Source organism: Cornus florida, unplaced genomic scaffold (assembly GCF_030987335.1).
Source record: "Cornus florida cultivar Cherokee Brave unplaced genomic scaffold, ASM3098733v1 CherokeeBrave_3.0.0_Hap2_Chr10, whole genome shotgun sequence".
Classification (NCBI taxonomy): Eukaryota; Viridiplantae; Streptophyta; class Magnoliopsida; order Cornales; family Cornaceae; genus Cornus; species Cornus florida.
Window position 1 is genome coordinate 14,558,953 of NW_026775580.1, and position 27,972 is coordinate 14,586,924.

Consider the following 27,972-nt stretch of genomic DNA (forward strand, 5'->3'; position numbering starts at 1 on the left):
TTGCAAAGTTAGGAGCGTTCAGCGAGTTGAGTCTTGGTAGAGTGAAGGGGTGTAAGCCTGAGTCAAAGTAAGTTGTACTTTGCTTAAAACATAGTGGATTATTTCACTCAAGGCTGTGAAAGTCTTTATGGTTTTCATCCCGGTTGGTCGAATTTCTTCCAACTAAGGTTTCCACGCACAAAAACTCGGGTTATCTCTCAAACTTTACTTACTTTAGTTGCACTTTATTTTTTCTTTGTGGGTTTGATTTTAGTTTTATTTCGGTAAAATTAAAAATAAAAATAACAAAATAACAAAATAAAAAAAGTAAAAATTAGAAAAAGTAGCAAGTAAAATCTATTCAACCCCCTCTAGGTTATTTTTAATACAAACTTCCACATCCATTTTGCATAGCGCAACTCACAATTGGTATCAGAGACATTCTCTACACATTGAGTTGATCCTTGTGGAAGTTTTTTTTTTTTTAAATAAAATTATTTTTGTTTTCAAAAATTTATCATGGAAAATCCAATGAAAATGGGTGAATTAGTTCATGTAATTGTTGGTGGATTAGTTCATGTAATGGAAGGCTCTTTAAGAATAAAAAGAATAAAATTTATAGTAAAGGAGATCCTTCTAAATTCAAAGATTAAAAAAATAAGAAAGATGATTCTATTACTTTTGTTGCTCATGTCGATGATGATAGTGCTAATGATTCTTCTTTTGGTGTTGGAGAACCTACCAAAATGCGGTATTGAGCGAGGATTACAAGGAGCAATTTAAGAAGTTGAGAGAACTAGAAAACATGAAAGATGCTTTGAAAAAGGAGAATAATACCTTGAAGAAGAATGAATGAATAAAAACAGAAATTGCTTAAGGAGAATAATGCTAAAAATCAAAATCTTCAAGGAAAAATAAAAATTCTCAAAAGCGAGGTAACTCAAGTTAATTCTACTAGAGAATCTCTTGTTACTAAAGTTAATTTTCTTGAATTTGAATTGAAAAAATTTCAAGAGAAATTGATTGTTTTTATTTCTCGATAGATTAAGCTTTGATGAGATGATTAGTGTTGGCAAACATATAGGTGATAAAACTGAAATAATTTTTAATAAGGCTTCAACTACTAAGAATAGTCAAACTATTTTTGTTAAAACCTAAGAATTTGTGTAATGACCCGGTCTTTTTCCTCCTTTTTCCTTTTTCAGTGATTTTCTTTTTTCGTCTTTTTCCTATTTTGTCTTTTCCCTATTTCGTCTTTTTTCCCGTTTATCATTTTTCCTTGCATAACCTCACTTGTTGTGCTCGGATTTGATTCCGGTTTTGCATGAATTCATGATATTTGATTTCCATGACATTTGTATTTTTACTTTTATAGAAAATACATTCTAGTTACTTACTTTTTCTTAAAAGCATAAATGCATACTTTCTTGTAATTCTTCTTTATTTTTGGGGTTTTAGTGTAATTACATAAAGTCATTATTTTTCGTCTTGGGGACCATTTTGCAATTTATTTTGAAAGATATTTTCAAAAAGGACCTTTTTGCAATTTTTGAAAAATGTGACAAGTGTCACATTCTCATGAGAGCCGGCTCCAAGGCCTAAATGAGGCGGCTCCACTTTTGGGAGACGTCTCCTTGGTGATTTTTCCATTTTTCTTTGTTCTTCAGTCAGTTTTTGCATGCAGTAGTTGATTCTGGAGTTTTCTGTGGAGTGTAGAATTGAATATGGAGGGTCTAAGTGATGTATATGGTTAAATTAAAGCCTCAGATGTGGGGTTAATTAAGTCTACTTTCTTATAATAGTTTGGACAGTAGGGACTTAATCAGGTAATTAAACTAGGTTTAAAACTGTGAAGCTAGTAATGTTTAATTTTCTCTGCAATAGTAATCTTGTGAGACTGATGATATAATTGGAACATGTATAACTCTATATCATGAGCATGTATCTGAATTGGACTTGTTTAGAATATGTTAGTGTTGAAGAATAATAATTCTTAAAATTAGCACTAATAGGATTTTGTAAAACAACCTAAACTAAGAATGTATATATACATACTGTAATTCTGTCTTGATGCTTGCATTAATATTGTTAGTATCAACTGTTGAAGGAATGGACTTTGTTGATGTTTCCTCTAAATATCTGTAATATCAACTGCTGAGTGTTGAATGATAATTTGAAATAATCCTATCATTATATCAGATTTAATGAAACAACCTAAACTGAGTAGGTTTGTATATATATGGTGACTATATTTCTTAATGCTTACATTATGACTGTTAGTATCAGTGTTAGATATACAACTGAACATGTTTATGTATATAGCTGATTCTGTTTATTGATGCTTACACTATGCCTGTTAGTATCAGTGATGAAGATATGGATTTAGTTGATGTTTACTTTAATTGTTAATATTATCAACTGCTGGATGATTGGATAGTATACACCGGTATGGGACGGTGGTATATTAGGGACGGTTTGGTTTCAAAATACCAAAACCTACCTACTCTGGATTAGGAATTGGATTAAGTCCTATTGATTGTAGTGTCATGGCAACGACTAGTTGAGCGGCACTACTAGGATTCAGGATGGATTTTAAGTATATTGTTATGGTACCTCGATATGAGCTTGAGTCTCAGGATCGACGGTTAGGGAGCGTATACGCATTGGGATGCATAGCTAGATACGATGGTTAGAGGTGTACCCTATTTAGGTTTAGGTACACATGCCCACTTCGTGTACGTTTTAGCATGTTACCTCTATTCAGGTTGAGACCGGCCTATAGTCCAGTAAGAGTCATTTAGTGTGACTATATATATATTTACGGACTATTAGCTATTGTTGAATTGTTTAAGGTGTACATATGTATCGGGCCTCCGTTTAGATTATAATAGTATAGAACTTGCATGTGGGCCTGACCCACTTCTATTTTTCAGATACATGACAGTTCCAGACTTAGACGTGTTCATGCTGAGCAGAGGTTTCTACTCACTCTACCGACGATATGTGACGACCCTGGTTTTTAGGCCAGCGTGTCTTATGATGAACCGTAAGGATGATCCGATAACGGATCCGAATGCGGAATCGAAAACAAAAAATAAGACTCTAAGAAGTCAAAGTGACCTTCCATGAGGTCGTGGAACTCAACAAGAACTGATGCGGAAGCAAAAGATTGAAAATATGACAAATAAGGCCCCAGGGGCACAATAGTCATTTCTGAAAACCGTAGATTCGGGTGCTACCGAGCACACCGTTGGAAAGACAACGAAAAACTAATCAAGATGGACTCAAGAATCGCATGATTCGGAGTTCGGACGAAGGAGAAACGACATGACGAAGAAAAACGAGCACTTAAGGCAAAAAGGGTAAACTAGTAATTATTCAGGAAGAACCGGGTGCAACCGAGCACACCGTTGGAAAGACAGCGAAAAAATTAGTCAAGTTTAAAAAAAAATTCACTTGAATCGGAGTCCGAACGAAGGAGAAAAGCCCAAAAGAAGAATTGACGTTGCGGCGGCCCGACGAGAGGCCATGGCGCACACGGCGCCCATGCGCGAGCCCACCGGCGTGCATGCCGGCGCCCAAAGACATGGCTGGTGGCAGCCTTGGCTGTTGCTACATTTTTTTTAATCTGCCCAGAACTGAGGCTTGAAACGGAGGTCAAGACGAGTTTTTCTGGAAAAATACGAAGAAGAAACCCCCCCTAAAATCGAGTTTTCTACCTATCAGCGCAAACGGAATCGAAAAAAACTCACTGTAAAATCTCCAAAATGCCCCTAGATCAGAACTGAACAAGAGGGTCATAAAGTTGCTAAATGAAAACTGGAAGCTGAAACTTCACAAGGGATTTTCGGTACCAAGACGACCTTTTCTGGAAAAACACGAAAAAGAAACCCCCCCTAAAATCACGTTTTCTAAGCGACCATGTCAAAAGAAGAAAATAAAACTGAGATGAAAGGTCCATAATGCCCCTAGATCAGAATATGCAAAAAAAATGCGAAATGAATTCACAAGAGGCTCAAAACACAAACGATAAGGTTTTGCCCGGAAACGACCATGCACGCAAACGTAACTTACCTATTTGGATGTGCTACAATGGTCCACGACTTAAAAATACCACCGATACAAAATCCGACCCCCCAACGGGCAAAAAGACAAAAATGGAACTTGGAATGAAAACTCGGAATCCAAAAATACAAAACGGGGTCAAATAACCGTTTGGCCCTTGGCCACACTTCAAACATGATTTATAAGACCCTATGAAAGAATGAAAATGGAATTCCCACACCCGATGCAACTATGGTGACCAATGACTTGCCATTTTTCAAGGTTTTCATAGCTTTTCAAGAAATCAAAAGATACATATGATACAATATAATGGTCATTGGCCTCCGGCCTCATCTCATACATATCAAATACATTAAAATGAGTGTACTTAAGTACACATTACATACATGGAATCAAATATACATATTTTGACATATAAGTCTACAAAATGACATTTCATGCTAACATTTGCATGAAATGGAAACTTGAAAGCTACACGACATCCAAGGAATGCTAGGCGTTACGAACCAAGTCTTCGTACCTGAAATATGCCTCAGTATCGTAGGGGTGAGTAGCATAAAGCTACTCGTAGGAGATGAGCATACATCGACCTAGCATTTTACAAATTTATCACCTTATGGTGAAACATGTTAAAGGGGCTCATGCCACCTAACGTCTATGTCCAAGTGAGACTCGGGGAGCATCCTAAGCTACCTTAGAGTCTAAGCAACAAGAATCATGATATACATACATGTATGAAACGAATCATGGTTGGGATAATCCAAAGAACACGACAAGAAGAATGCTTGAGAATAGATTAACATGAACTGCATTTTCAATACAATTGAACTAGGTCTAGAGTAATCTATATAACATGACAAAAGCATATTTGAATACAAGTTAACAAGAATCACATTATCCATGCAATTCAACAACAAAAGAGCATGTTATACAATGCAACAAGGTTTAAGTTCTCAAAGCCATCAACTTAGAATCTAAAGAACAAAATAACAGTAGTGGTTCATGCCACCTAACGTCTATGTTATAAATGAATCAATAGGATCAACCCTAAGCTTTATTAGAACGTCAAAACACGATTTTCAATATCAATGCAATTTAACCAACATTGGAACTTCTAATACAACGCATAAAGCATAATTTCACAAAGTTAACATCCTATAACTTAAAATGGAACGACAAATAAGAAACAACAAGTTACAACATCATCTAGTTATCAACTTGAAAAATGAAATGCGAAATCAAACAAAGTGGATACTCGGACGTCACGCCGGATCAGACCGACAACATAGTTACTTTAGGGTTACTAGCCCATGGGTAACCTCCCTATGTGCGCACTAGACCATATAAAGGAACTATCCCCAGTACTAGAACCACATCCTAGCCATAGTCAAACAACGACATCCCCAAGTTTTCAAAATCAACAAGTTGTGCAACAACGCATATATCAACAGGAATATGCAAGATAATCAACTATCTACCAAACACAACCAAATTTGGAAACCTATACAACATATGCTCTAAGTCCACAACTAATATGATGTGATGAATGTCGAATCTTCAGTGTGCGATTCGTTACACGCTATGCATGAATGATATTAAATACGAAATGTGCAAATCATTACACAAGGCAACAATATATTCAATAAGAAAAACATAGTCTCATGAGTATAAACATAGCAACTATGTTATCCAATGCTCAAAACATAACCAAATGAATATACAACAAGTCTAAGTCCATGATTTGAATATAGAAACCACTTCTAAAACACAACTAGATCATGGAGCAAATTGAAAGAATTTAAATAGATAAACACAATTAAATTCTCTAGATTCCGATTCAATTCCAAATAACCTCAATTTAATACATGTTAAAGGACATGGTATGGTCATCACCTATATCCATTCTAAAACTCAATTAGGTTGTTGGAACAACAAAGTAGAACTTTAATTAAATCATGCTAATTTAATTACCAAGGTTCTAAAACAACTTCAAATGGTCCACAATTAATATATACTAGTAAACAAGTAATGACCAATACAAATATCAAGTTAAAATCTTAATTAAGCTAATGGGACCACAAAATAGATTTTAATTAATTCTTTTAATTAAAATCTCTAAATTTTCAAACTTAACCAAATGCTCTCAAATTAACCTATGTTGGAAAGCATGCTAAGAACTAATGTAATATCACATTACAAGTTTATTTCATTCAATTTAAGACCATGTGAATTAAACTTTCACTAAAGTTAAATATAAATTAAAAGTTGCAATTCTCATGCAATTAATCCCAATTTAATATATGTGAACAACTATACCTAAACTTAATTTTCTAGCATGCCACAATTCAATTCCAAGTTGTATATCACCATGAGGATTAAATCTTAAACAAGGAAATTAATTAAATGAAAGGTTTCAAAACCTCACCGAATTTTCTAAATCAAATATATGTGAAGCTATATGGCATATAGATCAAGAATATCAAGTCGGAATTCAAATGGAGTGAATAGTGCACTCGGAGCAAATTAAGTAATCAAATTAATTAATAATTACTAATTTTCAAAACACCTCCAATTACTTTCAAATTCAACTATGTTGAAGAGCATGCTAAGGCCTAATATAATATGCTAACACATATTAATTTCAAGCTAGTTAAGGCCATGTGAATTAATCTTTCACCTAAGATAAATATTAAATAAAATTTTTAATACTTATTCAAATGTTCCAATTTTAATACACGACAATGAGCATATCAAGGGGCAATATAAAATCATGCTACATGTTTAAACCAAGTCATGAGCAACCGGGAAAATTAGATCCTGTATAAGAAAAATAAATAATAAAATCTCTAGATTTTATATTTAATCATGCAAACAAGTAGTATAAGTATCACAAGCATGCTATATAATAAGAATTTAAATCTAAAACATCTCCTACCTCAATTTGAGATGAAAATCTCAAATGCCATCAAAATGGAACGGCTCCGAATCCGACGAAACTACTAGGTTTTGTCGGGGACAACGCCGTGAACATAACCCCCACGAAAGCCCCATCAAAATCATAACTTGACCTCAAAATCAAACTCAAGAAATGGTCAAAACTGAATTCTAATAAGGGGGAAAGGTAGAGCACGGCGAGGGGAACAACAAACGTTAAGGCCGAAGACTTTCCATCAAGGAAAAGTGAACCAAAAGAGGAGAGAGAAGATGGCAGCACCCCTTGGGCTGCCATGGGAGCTCCAGGTCGTGCATGAAGAGGGGAGAAGATGAAAAATGAAATATCTCACCCCCCTTTTATAGAAATCTCAAAAAGTGCCCTGAACGGGTCCCGCCGGGTCCGAAAAAGTAAAATGTGAGCAGACACACTCAAATGGCAAAACTTTGTGAACAAAAAAGATTCAAAATGATAAAATATGAACAACGGAAGAAACGGCGTCAAAAATCGAGTCCCGAGCAGAAAGTTATGCCCAAAACAAGTTTGGCGAAAACTGGGGCCAAAAACCCTGAAACTGGAAAACATCGACTAGGAGGAAATTCCAAGAGTACACAACTCGACGAAATGTGAAAATGAATCCCGTAAGAGGATCCAGGCTCAAAACAAGACATTTTGCAATAACTTTCATTAATTGCACAATGGCCCTTCCAAAAAGTGAAAACTGCATTTATGGCCCAGAATGAAAATATCTTCCAAAAATATTTTCTTAAAAACCCCTGAAATAAAATATCTTCAAAAGATATTTACAAAAAACACCCCAAGAAAAGAAAATAATTTCAAAGAACTTTGCATCCATACCCCTATGGACACCGGGAGTAACTAGAGTACTTTCTTGCAAAAGTAAAGATACGTATTTCGTGAAAACCACTCAAGATGAAGGCACGCGAAGTCAAAAACTAACTCCGAGCATGAGAAGTGAGGTTGTTCCAAAAACTGACAAACGGAGATAAGACAGAATAGGGAAAAGGACAAAATAGCGTATAGTGTCGAAAAACGAAAAAATGTGAAAATGACTCGGTCCTCAAAGGAAGTTGTCAATCCACAGAAACGAGTCTCAGGAACCAATTCCGAGCACTCGAGATGACACTAAGCGACACGAAACAGAGCTCAGAAAAGAAAATTAAATGAAAAAAATTCATTCGTAAAATTTCAGGAAAAAGGAAAGGAAGGCAAATGACCGGGTTGTTACACGATATATGATTTTCTCTCCACAGCTTTTATCAGGATGTTCTTTCAGTTGTTTTCATTCAGTTTGGTTTTCATTAGGAGTCCACTAGAGATAGACTCCCGAGTTGTTTAATCTATTGGAGGTTTTGGATTATTGGGATTATCAGTATTCAGTTTTTAAATGATTTATATTTAGTTTCTTTCAGTTTTTAATATTTAATCTTATTTCATTTTGTATTCCGTGTTCGTTTTAAAGTATAAATTGTTTGATATCCCTCGGGTTTGGGCCTGGGCCTGATCAACCCATGTCTCGGATCCGAGGGGTATCACATATTGTATTATGCATAATATCATAATGATGACTTGTCATTTAGCATGTCATTCTAGATTTGGAACCCTAAGACATGGTTTGTGTGGCTTCAAAGTACTTGTGCTTGTAAGGTGGTTAATATGCCTTATTATCTATGTATAAGTTTTGAACTTGATATATTTTGGATTCTCTTGGGACATTGTTAAGATGATATGGCTAAAGTTTGGCTTTAGTGCGGGAGGTATGAGTTTTCCCCAATTGAGATAGTGCGCACTAGGGTGGTCTTCCCAGTGGGTTAATGCCCGGAATAACCATTTTGATCTTAGTTTAGTCTGAAACGTGATGTCTAAGTCTTCCACTAATTGATTTCGCATTAAATTCCAAGTTGACAACCAATGCTTAATTGTAACTTGTAATTCTTGTTATTGGCGAATTGATGTTGTCAAGTACATTGATATTGATATGTGTTGCTAAGGAATATTTAAGTTAGCTTAAGATGATTCCTTAGAACACCTTGAACATAGACGTTAAGTGGAATGCTCCCTTGTATTCGTCTATATTGATCTTGCAAAGATATTGAAACTTTAGGGTATAGGCATATGCTTCTTCCTACGAGTAACTTGATTACTCACCCAAGTGCTTTGGGTTGTTTTTCAGGTAAAGAGACTATGTTGTTCTTGGATGCTCATCATCCTTAAAGGCTTATGAGCTATTTGAAGCATTTTTGTGTATTGACATGCAAGTGTTTAGCATGCCTTCCTTTTGATGTCACATTTTGTATACCATAGGTGTATGGTACTTTAGAAGCTTATTTAGCTTTCTTGACATGTAATGATACTTAAGTATTTATATTTGACATTATAAGTATGTATGTAAAGAGGCTAAGGGTCAAGCATGTTCACTTTTGTACTTGTACTCTTTTGGTATCAACCTTTTGCTCCAAGATGTATTTGAAATAATTTTGGAGGTTTGACATATAAAAATCTTGTAATTGATATGTATGAGGCCATGGGCCATTGTTTTACATTTAAGTATTCATATCAAGGTTGTTGGCATATCCATACACTTGAATTTCAATGAAAAATCAGTTTTACACATTCATCTTGAACCAAATTGTCATGGGATTCAAAGTATAGGTTGAACCTTAGCACCTTGGACTCATAACAGGTTTTCCAGTAGCATTTCGAGGTGTTTCGGTTGACCAAAACTCCATTTCGGTCGACCGATGGCAATTGGATTTGTCTATGCGCAGTAATTCATCATTCCAGTAGCCAATTCTACTGTTCAAAGCCTATTTCGGTCGACCGAAACCTTATTTCGGTCTACTGAAACAACCAGCACTTAAATTCATGTTTTCAGCAATTTTTTTGGTCATTTCGGTCGACCGAAACTCCATTTTGGTCGACCTAAATAGCTTTCATACTCCAACTTCTTCAGTTCAGTTTCAGCACTGCTGTTCCGACTTTGAATGGCCATATCTCCTTCATTTCTTATCCAAATGGGGTGATTCTTGAGCCTAAACTCAAGGATTTTGAGTCAGCTTTCCAATGGTACCAATTAAATCCTCAGATTCGAAACAAAATGAGAGATATTCATGTTTTAGTGAGGTAGGGTCAGTTTCCACTTAAACCGGGAAAGGGCATTTTGTGGGATTCTTGGCCAATGTTCTTAGAACCTCTTGGAATGTTGTGAAATGGTTAGATTAGGTTGTATTCACCTTGTTTGACTTGTTTAGAATCAATTTTCTCCTTTTAAATTGTGAATTGACCATTTTGCCTTTTACTGACAAATTTTGCCTGTTTTAACTCTAGTTTCCTCTTTTGCTCACTTTAACTTCCGTGACCTCATGGAATGTCACATTGATATCTTAGAGATGGTTTTTATTTCAAGGGACTATGGTTTCATTTTTTGCTTCCGCATTTCGGATCCGTTATCGGGTCAACTTTCGAGTCATCACTGAAGCACCGAGTTGAGAAACTTGGGCCGTCACAATTTGATTGTGCCTATTTCGAAACCTAAATCTTTTGTTGGGTCTTTGCTTGATAAGCATGTGTCTAATCTGCTTTATTGTTCTTATTGTGGTAGAACTGGACATAGTCAATACTATTGCTATAAAAAGAGAAAAGATTATTTTTTAGAATTTATTGGTTATAATTCATTTCCACGGATTATTTTTCATGCTAGAAAGAAAAATAATTGGAATAAACCTAAAAATTCTCATGCTAAAAGGAATTCAAATAAGAAAATGACTTTTGTTGGTTTTTCTCAAAAATCTCTTCAAAGGTCGAATGTGAAGACAATTTGGGTGAAGAAAGAGGATTTGAAGTTTTATGTGTCTGTTGATGCCATGTAACTTGTTTCCAATAGGTATTTGGGTGCAAACCCTTTGAGTAAATTCTAAGGAGTTTTTATAGTCATAAACTATGTTTTGTTGTCTATCATGTTTCCATTTGACCATATCTTGTAGTTTAGGATTTGGGTTGGTCTTCTTTTTTTATTATTATTTTTTTTTTTATGAATGAATGAAAAGATCATGTTTTCTTTGTTTTATACTAGTGATATTTATTTCTCTTAAATTCACTATATTTTTATCAATGCAAATTGGGACACATGATTGTTCAATGAATGAAGTTCTTAATATGTAATCTATATTTCGAAAGTCGATTTGCTATGTTTAGAGATGAGTCTCTTACGTTCATATTTTTCACGTGCACTAGTCCAATTCTGAGAAAATTTAATTGAAAATCATTATGAAAGTTGACTAGGTCATATTGCTCATAAAAACTATAAAGGTTATGCTAAAAAACAAATGAGCATGTGTTTTAAAAATATATATATATGAAAATTTCAGCATGTAAAATAAAAGAAAAATCAATATTGTTGAAAATCATAGCTAAAGAAAATGCTACCTATTGAGATTAGTTCGAAAGCCCCTACTAGACTTTAAAGTGTAGTAAATTGCTAATAAAAAAAATAAAATAAAATAAGAGGAGACAAGTCAAAATAGGTAATTGCTTTCTACTCTTTAGAGTGAAAGCCACCTTGCTTTAGAAAAGTGGGAAAAAAAATAAATTGAGCTTAAAACAATTTTATCTTGATATTTTTTTATCCAATGTGCTTTAGATGATTGATCAATGAAATTTGATGATTTTTTTATGATGTTGGATTGCCTACGCACACATGAGCTTGTTAGGCAAATTATCATAAATATTTGAGCACAATATCCTCACCAATGAGGATGAGAAAATTGTGGAGTAATGATATAAAAAGAAGTTGAATGAGAAAACTGCAGAGTTCATAAATATTTGAGCACAATATCCTCACCAAAGAGGATGAGAAAATTGTGGAGTAATGATATAAAGAGAAGTTGAATGAGAAAATTGTGGAGTTGCTTAAGATTCGATCAGTTGACAAATATCCTCACCAAAGCGGTTTTAAGTCAAGTGTTCTCAAAGTTTTTTGACAAGTTAGGCATGTGTGACATCTATGCACCAACTTGAGGGGAAGTGTTGAGATATTGAGTTAATGTCAACAATGATTCTTGAAATTATTATTCTTGCGATTCGTTCCTATTTTAGAAATAATATAATTATACATTAGGTGTGGACAGATTCTTTAGAGATATAACTTGATTGTAGGACCTAAACTAATGATTTGATTATTATATATGTACCTGTACAAATTATTAAATTGAGAATAAGAAAATATTCTTCTAAAAGTTTTATTCTCAAGTGTATGTTGGACATGTTAGGGTGTGAAATTACGATGTCACCCATCTTTTGATATTACTAATTTTTCCCTACAAATAGGTAAGGGTTAAATGGAGTGCCTATAACCATCTCTGCAAAAACCTTCACCACAAATCTATTGTTCCAAACTCACTAATTTGTTACTCAAGTAGTTTCGGCAAATTGGTTTGGCATTCGACTACTAATTTTACTTTTAGATGCACACAAATCATATTACAAAATTAATAGACAAAATTTGACTCAACTCTAGAGCCAACCAATACAGAATAGGATTTCTTTGGACTTGACAGTCATGCTCTCAAGGTTTGCTTCCCTGGTGTGATGCCATGATTATTTTATTTTATTTTTTATTTTTTTATATACTCGAGTCACTCTCTCGAAATTTGATGACCTCATATGACGTCATGACTTTATTTGAACTTGAGAGTGTATTTTTCTTATCGAGGGTTTTGGGCACGTGGGCATTCTTGACTTTTCAAAGAGAGACGTTCTTCATTGACCATACTGGTAATACTTGCTTGATTACAATTACACTCTTTAACAATAGTCATGTGACTTTCGCACAACCAATTTCACCGGTAAGAGTTTCATGCAACATTAGTTTAAAAGAGTTTCATTGCCCACTTGGATAATAGTTGAAAGGAGTTTTCTAAACAATAAATCCTAATAAAATAATAACAAATAATTAAAGTAGCTAGTAGGAAAAATCAAGTATCCTTCCCTTTGATATTCGACAAATTTGACTTATAGCTAATACAATAGAATGGAAGCTGGCCGTTTGGAATCAGTTCCGAACCCATTAACATTCACTATCAGATGTGGTGGTCAGACTAGCCCAGAGATTTGTTCACAGAATGGAAAGGAAGTTATCTCTTCCCAAATACTCCAACATCCAATGCATTTTACTTCAGGATGAGTCTTTCATCTCGTTCAGGGAATTTCTATCACCTGTCCACCTGCATACTGGTGCTGACAAGCTGCTGGTGGGAGGAGAGTAAGTTCACTGCATACTGGTGCTGAAAAGCTGCTGGTGGGAGGAGAGTAAGTTCACTTTCAAGCAGGCATGGTTTAGCTGCAGAGACTCCTATGACAATGTTTTGTGGCAAGAGAAGGGGCAGGCCTAGATGGTCTGTAAATGCTGCGTAGCATGCAGAAGTGGAAAATGCAGACTGTTGTCATGCTATGGATGATAGAGATCACTTATTCTCCTCCTGTCCATTTGCTTAGACTATTTGGAAATGGTTAGGGGAGATGCCTGAAATGGGAGATGCCTCACCTTAATGACAATAAACTCATGGAATGGTCTGCTTGGTACCGGCAGAGATATAACCAGTATTGCTACCATTTGGAAGTTATGGCAAGAGAGGAATGCTCGGCTTCATGGTGCTTATCACAATATTCCAGAAGATGTGAAGAAATGTGATGTTTGAAGTTCTGGAAGTTCATAATGCTTCTGTTAATGAACTCTCAATCTTGGATTGTTTATGATTTCCTGTGGAAGTGGCCTTCTCATTATAGAAAATACAGTCTCTCTTAGTTTATGAGGATACGCCCTCTGTGTACCTGTAATGTTTTCTTTCTTAATAAAACATGAAATAAAAAATGAAACATTCACTCTCAGATCACCTTGACATGCAATAGGTTGGAAGCTTCGGAGGTTCACTAATATGATCAGAGAAGGCTACTTTTTACTTTTATTTGCCAAGCAGATGCGTATAAAATTCATGCACCCAATACATTCCAATTACAACATAGGTTCACCTCTACATGTTCAATGATTTGTGAATGTAAATTTTTTTTTTTAAGAAAGGCTATGTAACCTAGTGGTACCTCCACACATTTCAATGTAGAATGTCAGGGTTCAAGTCTCCATAGGAGCAAAAGTAAGTGTGAGCATGTTTCTTCTTGCCTTCTAAGAAGAAGAAAAAAAACAAAAAAAAAAAAATTTGCTTAAATTTTTCTCAATCCTTGCAGTCTAATCAAATATATTATATAAAAATAAAATAAAAATAGTAATTAACATGTAAGTATCAACACAAAATTTCCTTAGTAAAGAACTGGAGCTTCTCCCCATAAATGAAGTCAGGCTCTTGAAATAAATCCAAACAAAGAGTTGGCAACAAATTCCAGCTACTGCTATGCACAAGACAAATGACACTTAAATACATGCATGAACCACCAACACAAGAACACCAGAGATTATCTACACACCCAAAATGCAGGGATTATACTGTGAAAGAATCATATTTTGATTCTAATGACTTTTTACAAAGGTTTATTCCTACATGGTAGCCAGAAACCGATTCCAGCATCCATCAAACCATGATTATCAGTCCTCCAAAGAACTGGCAGTATACGAGGGTTTAAATACACAATGGTGAAGGAAGAGCAGCCTGCATCTTCCACGTTCCTTTCTCCGTCACCTGGAGCGACTCAGACATATGACTTCTCTGGTGAGCATGACTATGTATGACCTGCATCACACAAGTGCCATAAATGTTTAAGAAAAGAAAAGGGTAACTAGTTAAGAGACCAATAAACATGGAAAGTAAAATTGGAGTGTCATGTTCCAATCCAAAACTTGAATTGTCAGAGAAAAAAATCTGACACCAACCTTAGGTACAGACCACATACACAAATTCAACCTAACTACTCCTTCACACATTCCAATTGACAAAAAGACAAATAAATTTATGCATTTGCTTCACTTAATTTCATGGTTTATCTTCCCTATTGAATTTTTCTGAGCGCTCGATATGTGAGGGGAAGAAGGATTAGGGATCTAGCATGTAACTATCAGTTGTCGGAATCAGAGCAGTAAAAAGAGACAACGGCTTATGATCTAATGAATGATATATGGCTCTAGACAGAGCTGAATGGAAAAAATATTTGTGCAATCCTTCTCTTATTACGATCTAACATTTTCTTTGAGATGTCAAGTACACAGTATATACTGCTATGGCATCCAGCTGCTTTGTTTTTCCTTTAATTTTAAATATAATAAATAACATACCTGGATGTAAGAGGATTGATCTCAATATATCAATGGGAAATCTTTAGGTAAGGCTTCATGAGTTAGGCTAGGGTGTTTACCAAAAACTTGGACCGTAACAACCCTAGGGTGCAGTGAAAAGCAATAAACGATATCCACTAAATTCTGTGCAAATTTTAAATGGCATTCATTACCTAATTATAAATATTTTACTAATTATAAGCTTCGTTGTTCATCCAAAAAAATTTACAGTTTGAAAGAAGCAAGTCGTTTATTCATCGTCACCATCATATAGTAACAGTAGATGAAAATAATGGTTTGTCAGTTTCAGATTTTCAAGTATTCTCAATTTCTCATGAAAAGATACAGAAACATTTCTATGAATATGAAAAAGAAGAGAAAACACTCTTCCATTTAATAATGCACTTCAACATTGATTTTTGTTCTAATTTAGCGAGGGATCTTTGATAAGGGTGAAAACCCTTTTATTTCTTAAAGAAACAGATTCATGTATCATTCACTAACTGCATAAAAAGCAGCTTATTCAAGCTTTATTTTTTTCTTTTCTTTTTTCTTTATTTTTATTTTTTGGCATTTTATTTTTCAAACCTACGTACAATTACTTGAAATTTAATGCATACTTCCTTTTTGTTGCTCTGATTTAAGAGTGATAAATATCAAAAATTATTTATATAACTGGACTCAAAACTCCAGAGAGCTGCATGTCTAGAATCTAACTTCTGTTACTGCCTTTCTAAAGTAAAGTTTCTTCTAGGACATTTTCTTTGTTTGTTATCAATTTATATTATATATTGCAGTATCTTACTCAAAAATATTCTGACTACTCTTTAACTTTTTCGTGTTTTTTTTTTTTTTTTTTTTTTTTTTTGGTTGGGGGTAAGTATTTGAGTTACATTAAAGTTTAAGCCATTTTGTGTGTGTATTATTTATTTATTTATTTTTTATAATTAAACAAATTTGTGTGATGATGACATATGTTTATGATATGCATGACCATATTTGATCTGATCGAAGCCCTTGCATTTACATATGTTTTATCATAAATAGAAAATAATAATAATAATAATAATAATAATAATAATAATAATAAAGGAAAAAAAAAAAAAAAGAAAGAAAGAAAGAAAGAAATAAGGGTATTTCTGACATTTTATTTTGGGTCCAATTGGTTCATCTTTTGTGCTCCAACTGTGAGAGTAGACTCGTATTACCATTTCTCCACATTAAGTACCATACAAGTGTTCTTTCTTTATAACATTCATTTGCAATGGGCAAGATAGGACTGTACCTCTAGAATGCGAAATGAATAATTTGCAAGGCTAGATCCGGAGTCTGCCACTCAAGTAGCAGTACCGCTGCTCTTAGTCCTGCTGCAATCTAAGGATACCTGTAATTAATGTTAAAACAAAGATCCATATCAATAAAATCACACTGGTGGCAAGAACAGGCAAAACAACATAGAGAATTCAAACCCCAAAATTGACTGGCACCACTCACCTTGATCAACCCATCACCCTGCTGTTTGGTCAGAACCGCTACCTTGCATGAACTGAGGAGTAGCAGGAACTATGAACTGTGGTTGTGCTGGGACAGGTGCTGCAATGCCTGATAAAGCAAAGGTACTTGCCTAATTAGGACTACCTATTTGATTTTTACCTACGTACATAATTAAAAGAAACCTCAACTATGTCCCCTTCCTCCTAATCATTCTTTGTCATAAATATATTTCTAAACGTGCTAAAGGGTGTGAGAGATCTAAAAAATCCCTTTTCAGGAGTTAAGACCTGTTCACCCGAAACTAGTTTATAGCTTTTATAATTATGCACACACGCATGTATGCATATGGTTCATGCATTGACTTTAACAGGAAAAAAACAAAGACAGTTTTCAAGAAAAGTAGATTCTGCCTGTAGGATATGGTGCCTGAATTGTAGGAACAGGTGAAGTTGTTACTCCATTGACACTAGGTCCACCAAATTGCACAATCTGATGACCTGGCATTGCATAGCCCTGCACTGCTGTATAACCCCGACTGCCAGGAATAGTCTGACCCAGTTGGCTATAAGGATACATTGCTGAGTTAATTGTTCCAGGTACGCCATATAAATGAAGGTATTGCTGACCCACATAAGGATTGTAAACACCCTACCAGAAAGATGATAACAGACATGCAGTTGGAGCAGTTAACATTGCAAGAATAATGCAGTATTCATTTCTAGACCAAATAATAACAACAGCAAAAATAATAATAAACTTCAATTGCTGCTGCCATTTTGGAGCAATATTGACCTGTTGGTAGACGTAGTCAGGACCATATGTCGCTGTGTACCTGCACAAATAAAACCATTGCATCTTTTTAGAATATTAGAATCTGGATATAGAATGAAAATGTATCATGGACAAATGATTGTCAACTACCATCTACTCCAAAAGCTTAAGCTATTTGAGAGTGTGTAACTTAAATATCTAAATCCTTTAACATGCCCCCTCACATGTGGCCTTCTTTTTGTCCAACACGTGTTTTAATTTTAATTATCACTATCCCGGTGAGGTTTGAACTCAGGACCTTGCTTGCTTTGATACCATGTTAACTACCGTCTACTCTAAAGGCATAAGCTATTAGAGAGGGTATAACTTTAATAGTTAAACCCTCTTAAAATGATACTGCAAGAAGAAAAACAATATAATAGACTCATGATTCATCAAATTGAGAGGATCCAGATTCCTTATTGAACCATAGAATAATGTGGTCCTACTGAAACCATGAGCTATGCAGTATCTAGCAGGGGTCATGAACAATAAATTCAGAATGGCGATGACCTTTACAAATACCACTAGATAGTATTACATTTTTCTTACTTTTTTCAATTAGTTAGTGTGCTCCTATGAGCAACCACTAGTTAGCCAAGGCGGTATTGTATGGAAATTGAAATGGCAGAGTTCAAGCCTAAAATGGAACATGAGTAATTCAGTGTGTGCAGCATATGATTTATATTTAGGGAAACTACCCAAAAAAAATAGATAGATAAGTGAAGTGCTCTCCTATGAGCAACATCTTGCATTTAATATGTGCATGAAAGGTAAACTCAAGAGGATACCAAGATTAACAACCTAATTGATGCAATACTCATTTTTCTTCCTGTCTGGCCAGTGGCTCCTACCAAAGGAGCCATTTCATGCTTAGCAGCTGCATGAAAAAAAACTTGGGAGAATGTCGAGCTTAACAACCCATTTGATGTCATTTCACTTTCCTTTCCTGTTCTCTATCTTATCAGTCCCCTGATAATGATTTTTACCTGTTCAAAGCTGAAGATTGAGATGGGCACATACCATACGGAGTTAGAACTTTAGGCATTCCTGCATTACCAACTAAACCACAACACATCACTGTACTTCGTACTAAATCAATCCTGAACTTCTACTGAATGACTAAACACTCCGAAATGGTGTCACCTGTTATTGTTATGCAAGAATTGCTACAAAATAGCAAGGGGAATTACTTTCTCCACATGCTCAGGGTGAGGTTTTGGGTTTTGACTGGAAGGAAAAGTAGTTGCAGAATCAATGTGTATGCTTTTTGATATTCCACTCTATCAAGTTCATGGTAGACCAATGGATGGAAATTGGCAAAGGTTGATAAGCACATTACATGGAGGCCATAGAGCTAATATGACATGCCAAAACATAAGGATTTTTTCCTGGTAAGTTACCAAAACGGTTATTACCTAATCTAATGACACATACACAGGATGCACACGTGTATCTGTTTATATTACTATGTATTTATATGCACTAACACACACATGCAATATGCATGCCTTACAATACATGCATAGAATGACAAAAACTGGGGGAGGAAAAAAAACTAATTATACTGAATCCAACCAAATATAGTAGAAAATAAATATTTGTGCGATAAAGATGCCAATAATTAATAAGTGTTCAACACCTCGAGTTCACATACTCTTCTTTCAATCCCAAGTTCATTCGTCCGGGCAATTTTTACAACACAACAAAAGACATATCAATAAAGTATCTACACTGATATGACAGCCACGGGTAAGGAAGAGGGAAGGTGAGCTCCAATTTTAACATGCCTTAATTGCTGAAGCTTCTAAAAAACACAATGTAAATATATATATATATATATATATATATATATATATATATATATATTGAACATGGTGAACTTCACATGGCAGGAATCTGGACACCGTAAATCCAGGCAACAATATCTTGCTCTATACTCAAAAATTTGAGTACCCTATGCACTATTTGCTAAGGAAACCACTCACCCATATGGAGGATACATGAACCCTTGTTGGTAGTTGTAAGAAACTGGTTGTTGGTAGCCAAAATTTCCAATGTACGCCCCCCGGGCAGCAGGCAAACTTCCAAGGTAAGGTGTTGGCGATCGAAGACGTCCTTCAAGCAACAAAAAGAGAGATAAGACATTGATGCATCATGACTTGATTGGAAGAATTATTAACTAAGAACAATGAACAGAAGCACCAGACACAAGACACGATCTTAAAAACAAGTACTCAGACACAGTGAGGACACAGAAATGATACATACATATATATATATATATATATATATATATATATATATATATATAGATATATAAAAATGATAATATTGTTTCATAATATAATAATTTATTACAGTAACATAAAATTGTAACTTACAACCACCAAGAGTTGTAGCCTAGTGGTATCTACTTTGCCTCCCAAAGATGAAGGTGAGAGGATTCAAGTCAAAGGGGGAAAAAAATGGGTGTGTGAGTTTCTTGTCAAAGGGGGGGAAAATTGTAACATACAAATCATATATTCTACAACCATCAATGTGGCATAGAAAAGAAAAGAAAAAATATTACAAGATTTTTGTTAATGTATGTAGATATGATGTCTACGTACAAATATGATTTGATAACTCCTCTTCTACTCTCACATCCCCTCTTCCAATAAAAACTTCATTTACCTTTTGTTTTGTTTTAATATTGCCAAACTTTATATAATATTATATATTAACCTTTAATTTGATTTTTCTTACAATTATACCTTTTTCCATAGTAAAATGAAGTAAGACTCAAATGGTCAGATATTAACATATAACCAATAACTAACAGACATGTTTCACTTATAAAAAAAACAAAAAAAAACTAACAGACATGTTTCCAAAATTAAAAATCTTGGGCCTGCTTGGTTTAGTTTTCTGGAAACGGTTCTCCAAAACACAAAAAACACAAAACTGTTTTCAGAGAACTATCTTTTATAGTTAACTGAGTTTTTAGAAAGCAGCTTTAGAAAAATGGACTAAGCAGAGTTTTGCACAGTTTTTTTTATTTTTGTTTTTCAATTTCAATTCTCTAAAAACTATAAACTAAACCAAGCAGCCCCTTTATTTTCCAATTATTAACATATCAGAGATGCGGTAAACTCATGTCTAGGAGTATCCAAGAAGTTACTTTGTAGGAAGTTCAATGAAAAATAAACCATTGGCAGCTCCAAAATAAAATAAATAAATATATAAAATAGTTAACAACAAATAATAATTGGAGTTATGAAAATAATGACTATGCAGGAAGTACTAACCCATTCTTGTTATATATAAAATGAGCAGGCAACATCCTAATGGTATATTTCATAAGATATAAAGATGATGAAGACGTCTGTGACTCTAATAGAGAATCTGTTCACACAGAAAGGAGGAAAGAGAGTAAATGAAATAGAATTGTCCTATCGATGTTTTCTCTTTGAGATTTTAGGAGCCCCAACAACAGCGCTAATTTGATCCCTCCATGGGTGTTTGAGTGCAAAAATGTTGTAAGAGAACACTCCCGAAGACCGAGTATTAGAACATATATTTAATGCCCAATTGCACAAGCAGAAAATGGTATGAGCAGGCAACATCCTAATGGTATATTTCATAAGATATAAAGATGATGAAGACGTCTGTGACTCTAATAGAGAATCTGTTCACACAGAAAGGAGGAAAGAGAGTAAATGAAATAGAATTGTCCTATCGATGTTTTCTCTTTGAGATTTTAGGAGCCCCAACAACAGCGCTAATTTGATCCCTCCATGGGTGTTTGAGTGCAAAAATGTTGTAAGAGAACACTCCCGAAGACCGAGTATTAGAACATATATTTAATGCCCAATTGCACAAGCAGAAAATGGTGACAGATAAGATATGATACCAGTAGGTATTGAAGGTCGAGGTCGTCCAAGTGAAGCCAAATTACAATTTGCCCGCCTACCATCAATTATTGGGGTTGGATCAACACAGGCTCTCCTTGCAGACTCGGGGTCCCGGAAAGTCACCTAAAACCTCCATACAAATACCAACAAAAACCGAGTCATTTAATTATTCACACTATTGATATTTGAATAACATCATTAGACGAACCAAGAATTGATTAAGAAACCCTTTCACATACATTGGCCTGTGCAAATGATTATTAACCTCACTCAGAATTCAACCACTATTGATAAATCACATCAGCATTTAACTGTTCTTTAATAACCACTTCAATCATGATTTGTTTGGATCATATCCAATATCACTAACCTTCATTATATCATCAAAATTTAAAATAGTAATTATTATTAATAATAATCTAAGTTTTGCTGCTGCAAATTAGAGACCATTTTGGATTTTAAACTAAACAAAGCAATGGAAAAAAACAATAGATACTCACAAAACCATAGCCTTTGGATCGGCCAGTATTCTTATCGGTGATGACAACAGCCTCGAGAATATCTCCGAATTGCTCGAAGTAGCGACGCAAGGTCTCACTCTGAGTCTCCCAAGCAAGTCCTCCCACAAACACTTTGGTGTAGGTGGTATCACCAAAAGGGGAATTCAGGAATTGAAACCCGGGACCCAAACCCGATCCCGAACTTGGACCAGGAATCGGTGGCTGATACGCCATGTAAGACGACTCAGTAGACTTCGCTTCTTCTGTTTCCAACAAAGCGAAAAAGAGAGGGAAAAAAAAAAACAAACAAACAAACAAAAAAACAAAGAGAACAACAACGAAAAGGGCTAAGGTAGATTCACCAGATAAAAAGAGAACTGAATTTGAAGGATTCAAGTGATATTAGAGTCGACCCAGTAAACACTTTGCCTCATCTTATTAGAAGAAAAACCCTGGAAAAACCCTAGATTTCAATGAAAGAGATTGACCATCCATTGAAACACTACTACATCAAGTTAGGAAAACAGAGTATGCTGATTTTGATTGGAAAGTAAGGGATCAAAGAACATAGTGATCCCATAAGAAAACATACCTATGAATCATCACAAAAGAAAAAAATTGAAAAAAAAAAAGAAAAAAGAAAACCCTAGAATTGAAGTGGAAAAAGGAAGGGATCAAAATGGTGATGCTATTGGATGTAGAACAGGCAGCAGAGCAGGGAGGGAGGGAGGGAGGGAGTGAGGGAAGGAAGGAAGGAAGGAAGGAAGGGAAAGGAAAAGGGTGGGGGAAAAGGTGAGCTGGAGAGGAAGATGATGTTGGAGAATCTTCTGGGGGTTGGGGGAGATTAATAAAAGCAAGGAAGGGAAGGGGAAGGAAAATGAGAAGGAATGATTTTATGTTCGCTTGTCCGAGAGAAAAATAATACTAATAACGGAACAAGTAGAGTAGGGAAAAATATGTATGATAACGGCTTTGCCTTCTAAAAACTCTGAATTCTCAAAAGAAGAAAGACTACCCCCTTGCACAGGGCACGTTCGGGACCCAGTTTGTCAAAACCCTAATTACTATTTGTTTTATGTTTTTTTGTTTATTATTTTGTGTTTTATTTTCGAATCGGAAACAAATTGAATTTTTATCTAAAAAGAGAGAATTCTTTCTTAGTGTTTCTATCTCCCTTCATTTTCTCTATTGTTTCTTTGATTATTAGTGACACGTAAATTAGCAGGTGTGTTCATAAAATCTTTAAAAGAAATAACAGTTCTTACTTTCTTGTTTATAATGAATAATTTCTTCCTTATAGCTTATATCATGACCCATCAACCTTTTTCATTTGGTTAGATATAATCAATCAGAAAAGAAAGGAAATAAAAAATTTTGAAATTTTTTAATAGTTTGGTTAGATAAAAGAAAAAGAAAAATTCTGAAAAAATAAGATTCTCATAACCCTCTATTTTTCTCAAAACATTTCCTGCATAAAATACGGAGAAATTTTATTTATTATTTTACACAACAACTTTATCTTATTTTTTTTACTGGATTTCAAATAATTGTAGTCCTACAATAACTTTATCATTGATAGGCTTGACTTTTATTTTTAATTACTTTCCATCATATATGAATGAAATAAATCATAGTTTACAAGGTTTAAATTAATTGAAAACTTTATTATTTTTTTTATATACATACTACTAATTAATTTTTTACTATTTTGTCATTTTTATAAAATAAGGACAATTTAGGTATATAAACTATAACATGATATTTTCCTACAATTTTCTTAAATAAAAATTTCATCTTATCTAAATACATACTAAAAAATCAATTTTTTGATCATTCACTTTACTTTTCTTTTCCTTTCCTTTCCTTTGTTTTTTTACTATTTTCATATAACCATACGAACCCTAATAAATAAGAAGACAAGTATTGTTCTAAAGAAGAAAAAAATACTCCGTACTCAGGGGCGGAGCCAGGGGGGCTGGGGGTGGCCATGGCCCCCCCTAATTTTTTGAAACTTTTTTTTAGTACAAGTAAAAATAAAAATAATATAGCATTTATAGTTTAAAATCTATATTTGGCTTCTTAAGAAAAAAAAAAAAAATTCTTTCTTTAATTAGCATTTAACAAAAGATAATTTATATATAATCTAAAGGAAAGTTATTTAAATGACTACTATAAAATCCCGATAAAAACTAACTCATATAAAAATTTAATGTGACTATTTTAAAATTTCAACTCAAACACAATTCTTTCCATAATGTGACTATCTTAACATCATTCCAACTCAATCACGATTCTATCAAGAACCATATTATCTTAAAATTTTATCTCATACATGATTCTTTCCGATCACTTTCTTTTTCTTTTTTTTCTTTTTACTTGCCAATATTATTTGATTTAAGTTAGTCAAAATTGATTTATTGTTGTTTGTTTTTTTTATTGATACATTGTAATGATTATTAATTTGTGCAAGTATTACCTAATTTCTTATTTTTTTATAAATTAAAATCTAATTGTTTAATTAATTTTTTAAATAATTTTGGCATAAATCTTATTGGTGTTTGTTCATAAAGTTTAATAAAAAGCTTATTTAAATAAATTTTTTTATTTACTTAAATAAATTGGCAAAAGTTTAAATAGATATATTTTTTTATGAATATAATAAATAGTAAAATATTTTTGCCTATGTAAGTTTTCTTTTTTTTTTTTCCAAAAGTTCTAGTTAATGTTGTTTATAATTTTGGTCCACCGACCTAAGATCCTGGCTCTGCCTGATGAAAATCTGTTAGCATTGGTCCAATCAGAACAAGATATACTAAGAAATAAAAAGTACTTGGAATACATCTTCACTACTCCAGTGCTAAAACATCTCCCATACCCAAACGGTAGAGGAAGAGTTGGAACTTATATATTAGTAAACAATATATGTGAGTAAGTTTTTTTTTTTTTTGTCAATGTAATAATACTAAATAAATAAACATTGCATCATCATGCTTGTTAGTATGAATCTAATATTTTCCCTTCTAATTCAAACGTGGGCAAAATTTTATATTGCCAGTCACACATACATGCATTTATTAGACCAGTTCTGGCTAGTTAACCATGGCCCCGCTTCTTGCTTTATTTTATTTATTTTCTTTTTTTTTTAAATATATTGTTGCAAAATTAAAAAGAAATTACAAAAAAGAGATCGAACACGTAACAAGAACACACAAATTTTTACTTGTTTTACCCAAAATTAGGATTACGTTCAAAGATTATAAGAATTTCGCTATAGTTATCAAAACAGCAGGAGATATAAAGAGTTCAAAATAAATAAATACTCTCACACTATAGCAACATAACAATGCAAAAATTATTAAAATACCCCTCAAAAAATTAAGGACTTCAATTATATTCGTTGTGCATTGTTGTTTCTTTTAAATGTTTGATTTCTTTTATTTATAATATATGGTGGATTGACATCAATATATATACACAGGTTGCCACCTTCATTCTTAGCATCACATTAAAATAATGGATTGATTCTGTTAAGATATACTCTATTTGGTTAGTAGAAAAAGCTCAATGAAGATGTCAACATAACCTTACTTTTTCTAGTATATAATGGGACCCTCGCATTGCATGATGCTGGTTGGGGTTGTGACATGAATCATTGTTTTCTTTCATTAAAAGTTTTTAAGTAAATATATTCACTTGGTTTGATTTTAGAACAATGATCAACAATTTGGAGCCCATTCTAATTTTGAAAATGCATGAAAGATGTTCTTGTTCATTTCAAATTAAAATCCCTATGCTACTGACACTTTTTGAAGAGAAATTTTGAATTGCAACTTCCTGGTCAAATTTACTGTTTAAATATTTGTTTGGTTTGAGAAAGAGAAACATCCTAAAATAGATCAAAGAAAGAAAGTGAGACATAAACGAAACATCTTTAATTAGACATGTTTGATACACGTTTTGTTTTTGGTATTTTTATTTTTATTAGATATTGTAACAGTGAACGAATAATGAAAAAACACAGTTGCTAAAATAGAAAGTAAGAGATGAATGAAACATTTTTAATTAGACATATTTGGTTCGCGTCTTTTTTTTGATATTTTTATTTTTGTTAGATATTGTAACAGTGAACAGTGAAAAAACACAGTTGCCAAAAACGTTTTGTGAATAGTGGCAAAAAATTAAAATACTAATTTGATAATTTTTTTGTTTCTGCAGTAATATTTGGTATTGTAGCCATTTTGATATATATATATAAATTAATATGTCGAAATGAATATTTTTCTCATTCCTCTTCCTCCCACTGTCCGATAGAAACAAAATGATAGTTTGGAGAGGGATGACTCATCCTTCCTGCCTTTTTCATCTACAAATCAATAGAAAGTTGTTACTTCTCTCCTACTCTTCCCTCCAACCTTTAGAAGCATAAATCTCTGGCGAGCTTAATTAGCACTATATGGTTTTTGGTTGGAAAGAACAAAAAGGTCGCACTCAGTGCCTCGGTGGATTCAGTACAGTTGAGACATTTTCAAGCCTGAGGCTAGGGTTTGGTCTGATGGGTCCCAATACACCTGTTCTGGGCCACACATACAGTACTGATGCACCAACATTGCAATTAATGGGACCAAAACAAAAGATGTCCAAGTGCTTCTAAACCTGTTCTCATATTGCACCACCACCACATTGACAGTACTGAGCCACAAACAAAACACACACTGCCAATTCCTTTCCATATATGGTTCAGTAAATACAGAATTGAACACGTATATTTTTTTCTTCCACAATACAATTTAAGAATAATGATAGGGAGTCCTCAGTTGAATAAATCCGAGATATAAATAATATCTATCACCACTAACATAAATCAGTTGGAGTTGTCGACGTCTTTCGAATTCCCAATCATTATCCCAAAACTTATATAGTAAAAGGAAACTAGAGATGCATGCTTCAATTTACGGAAACACCTTTGAGAAAGATAAACACGTTGTAAAAGAACCTCCCAGTATGGACAACCTTGTATCAGATACATTTCTGCAACATACATATGTTGCTATTCATTACCCAACAAACCACTCTCCTCATAGTTCTTAACAGCGTCGACAATGGTCTCTTCTAATGGCCTAAACTTCCATCCCAAATTCTGCAACTTCTCGGAACTAATCTTCACATCCCGCTTTACTTCAGTAAAACTGTCAAGATGTCATCAGATACAAATATTAGTAAATTACGACTAATAATAAGAGTGCTACACGTTGTTGATGGATGAGATTGACTTATATTCTATGCCATTAGTTTACTCCATTTTCAGTATTCCTGCAGTCAGAAGCTGTAGGATTTGATATCTGTAACATAAATAGTTCAACTTACCTTTTTGGGTAATTGTAGTTGGGATACATGCCCTTCAACATTTCCACCAAAGCCCTTGATCGAACCGTATGTGATGAACATATATATCTCCCCTCTGCTTCAGGCTTTTCATATGCCAGGAGGATTGCATCGGCCACATCACGCACATCTACAACAATACGATCTTCGTCTTCCACAGATTCTTTTCCATCTGGTTTCCATACCAGTTCAAGGATATCAATGATAAAGTAGCAAGACATTTATACCTAATAAAGAATGCCAAATCAATCAATCCTTAAAATACATTGCAGCCAGCTTATGAGCATACACTGTTTGACTAATGAAATTCCCCGCTATCTTTTCAGCAATTGTTTGACTGCACTTGTGTTCGTGGCAGTCCAAGGGAGCTGTCACCCTTCTTCTCTCAATTAAACCTCATTTCCTTTGTTAAAAAGTCGTAGTACCTCGTGTTTTATGCTTATCTTGACTATACGCATCTTTCCTCCTTATTAGAATCCGTTTTTTTGAGTTCGGGTTTGAGGTCAAGTTTGGATTTTGGTATGTCCTCTTTGGAGTTTAATGTTCACCGTGTTGTCCCTGACATAACCTAGGAGTATCATCGGATTCAGAGTACTTTTCTTTCGGTAAGGATTT

The 27,972-nt window shown here is 34.0% G+C and overlaps 2 protein-coding genes across 2 annotated transcripts; both read right to left on the minus strand.

Moving 5' to 3' along the window:
• Positions 1-14,238: 14,238 nt before the first annotated feature.
• LOC132276451 (uncharacterized) lies at positions 14,239-22,941 on the minus strand. The gene is made up of 8 exons (XM_059777877.1): positions 21,976-22,941; positions 21,475-21,598; positions 19,568-19,697; positions 17,562-17,601; positions 17,180-17,417; positions 16,770-16,877; positions 16,561-16,659; positions 14,239-14,736 (listed from the first exon to the last, which is right to left on the minus strand). The coding sequence occupies exons 1-6, from the start codon at positions 22,207-22,209 to the stop codon at positions 16,783-16,785; spliced, it is 861 nt and encodes a 286-aa protein (XP_059633860.1). The 5' UTR covers positions 22,210-22,941; the 3' UTR covers positions 14,239-14,736; positions 16,561-16,659; positions 16,770-16,782.
• Positions 22,942-26,938: 3,997 nt separating this feature from the next.
• On the minus strand, positions 26,939-27,617 carry LOC132279113 (dihydroflavonol 4-reductase-like). Its single transcript, XM_059781039.1, has 2 exons — positions 27,340-27,617; positions 26,939-27,161 (listed from the first exon to the last, which is right to left on the minus strand). Exons 1-2 carry the CDS (start codon positions 27,576-27,578, stop codon positions 27,023-27,025), a joined length of 378 nt encoding a protein of 125 aa, XP_059637022.1. The 5' UTR covers positions 27,579-27,617; the 3' UTR covers positions 26,939-27,022.
• Positions 27,618-27,972: the final 355 nt, after the last annotated feature.

Excerpts from the sequence above, each read along its gene's own strand:
- LOC132276451 (XM_059777877.1), bottom strand. The coding sequence starts at position 22,209 with ATGGCGTATCAGCCACCGATTCCTGGTCCAAGTTCGGGATCGGGTTTG. Across the intron at positions 19,698-21,474 it reads TCGACCTTCAATACCTACTG|GACGTCTTCGATCGCCAACA; the intron begins GTATCATATCTT and ends TGTTGCTTGAAG. Across the intron at positions 16,878-17,179 it reads TCAGGCACCATATCCTACAG|GCATTGCAGCACCTGTCCCA; the intron begins GCAGAATCTACT and ends TTGCTTTATCAG.
- LOC132279113 (XM_059781039.1), bottom strand. The coding sequence starts at position 27,578 with ATGTCTTGCTACTTTATCATTGATATCCTTGAACTGGTATGGAAACCA. Across the intron at positions 27,162-27,339 it reads AACTACAATTACCCAAAAAG|TTTTACTGAAGTAAAGCGGG; the intron begins GTAAGTTGAACT and ends ACATCTTGACAG.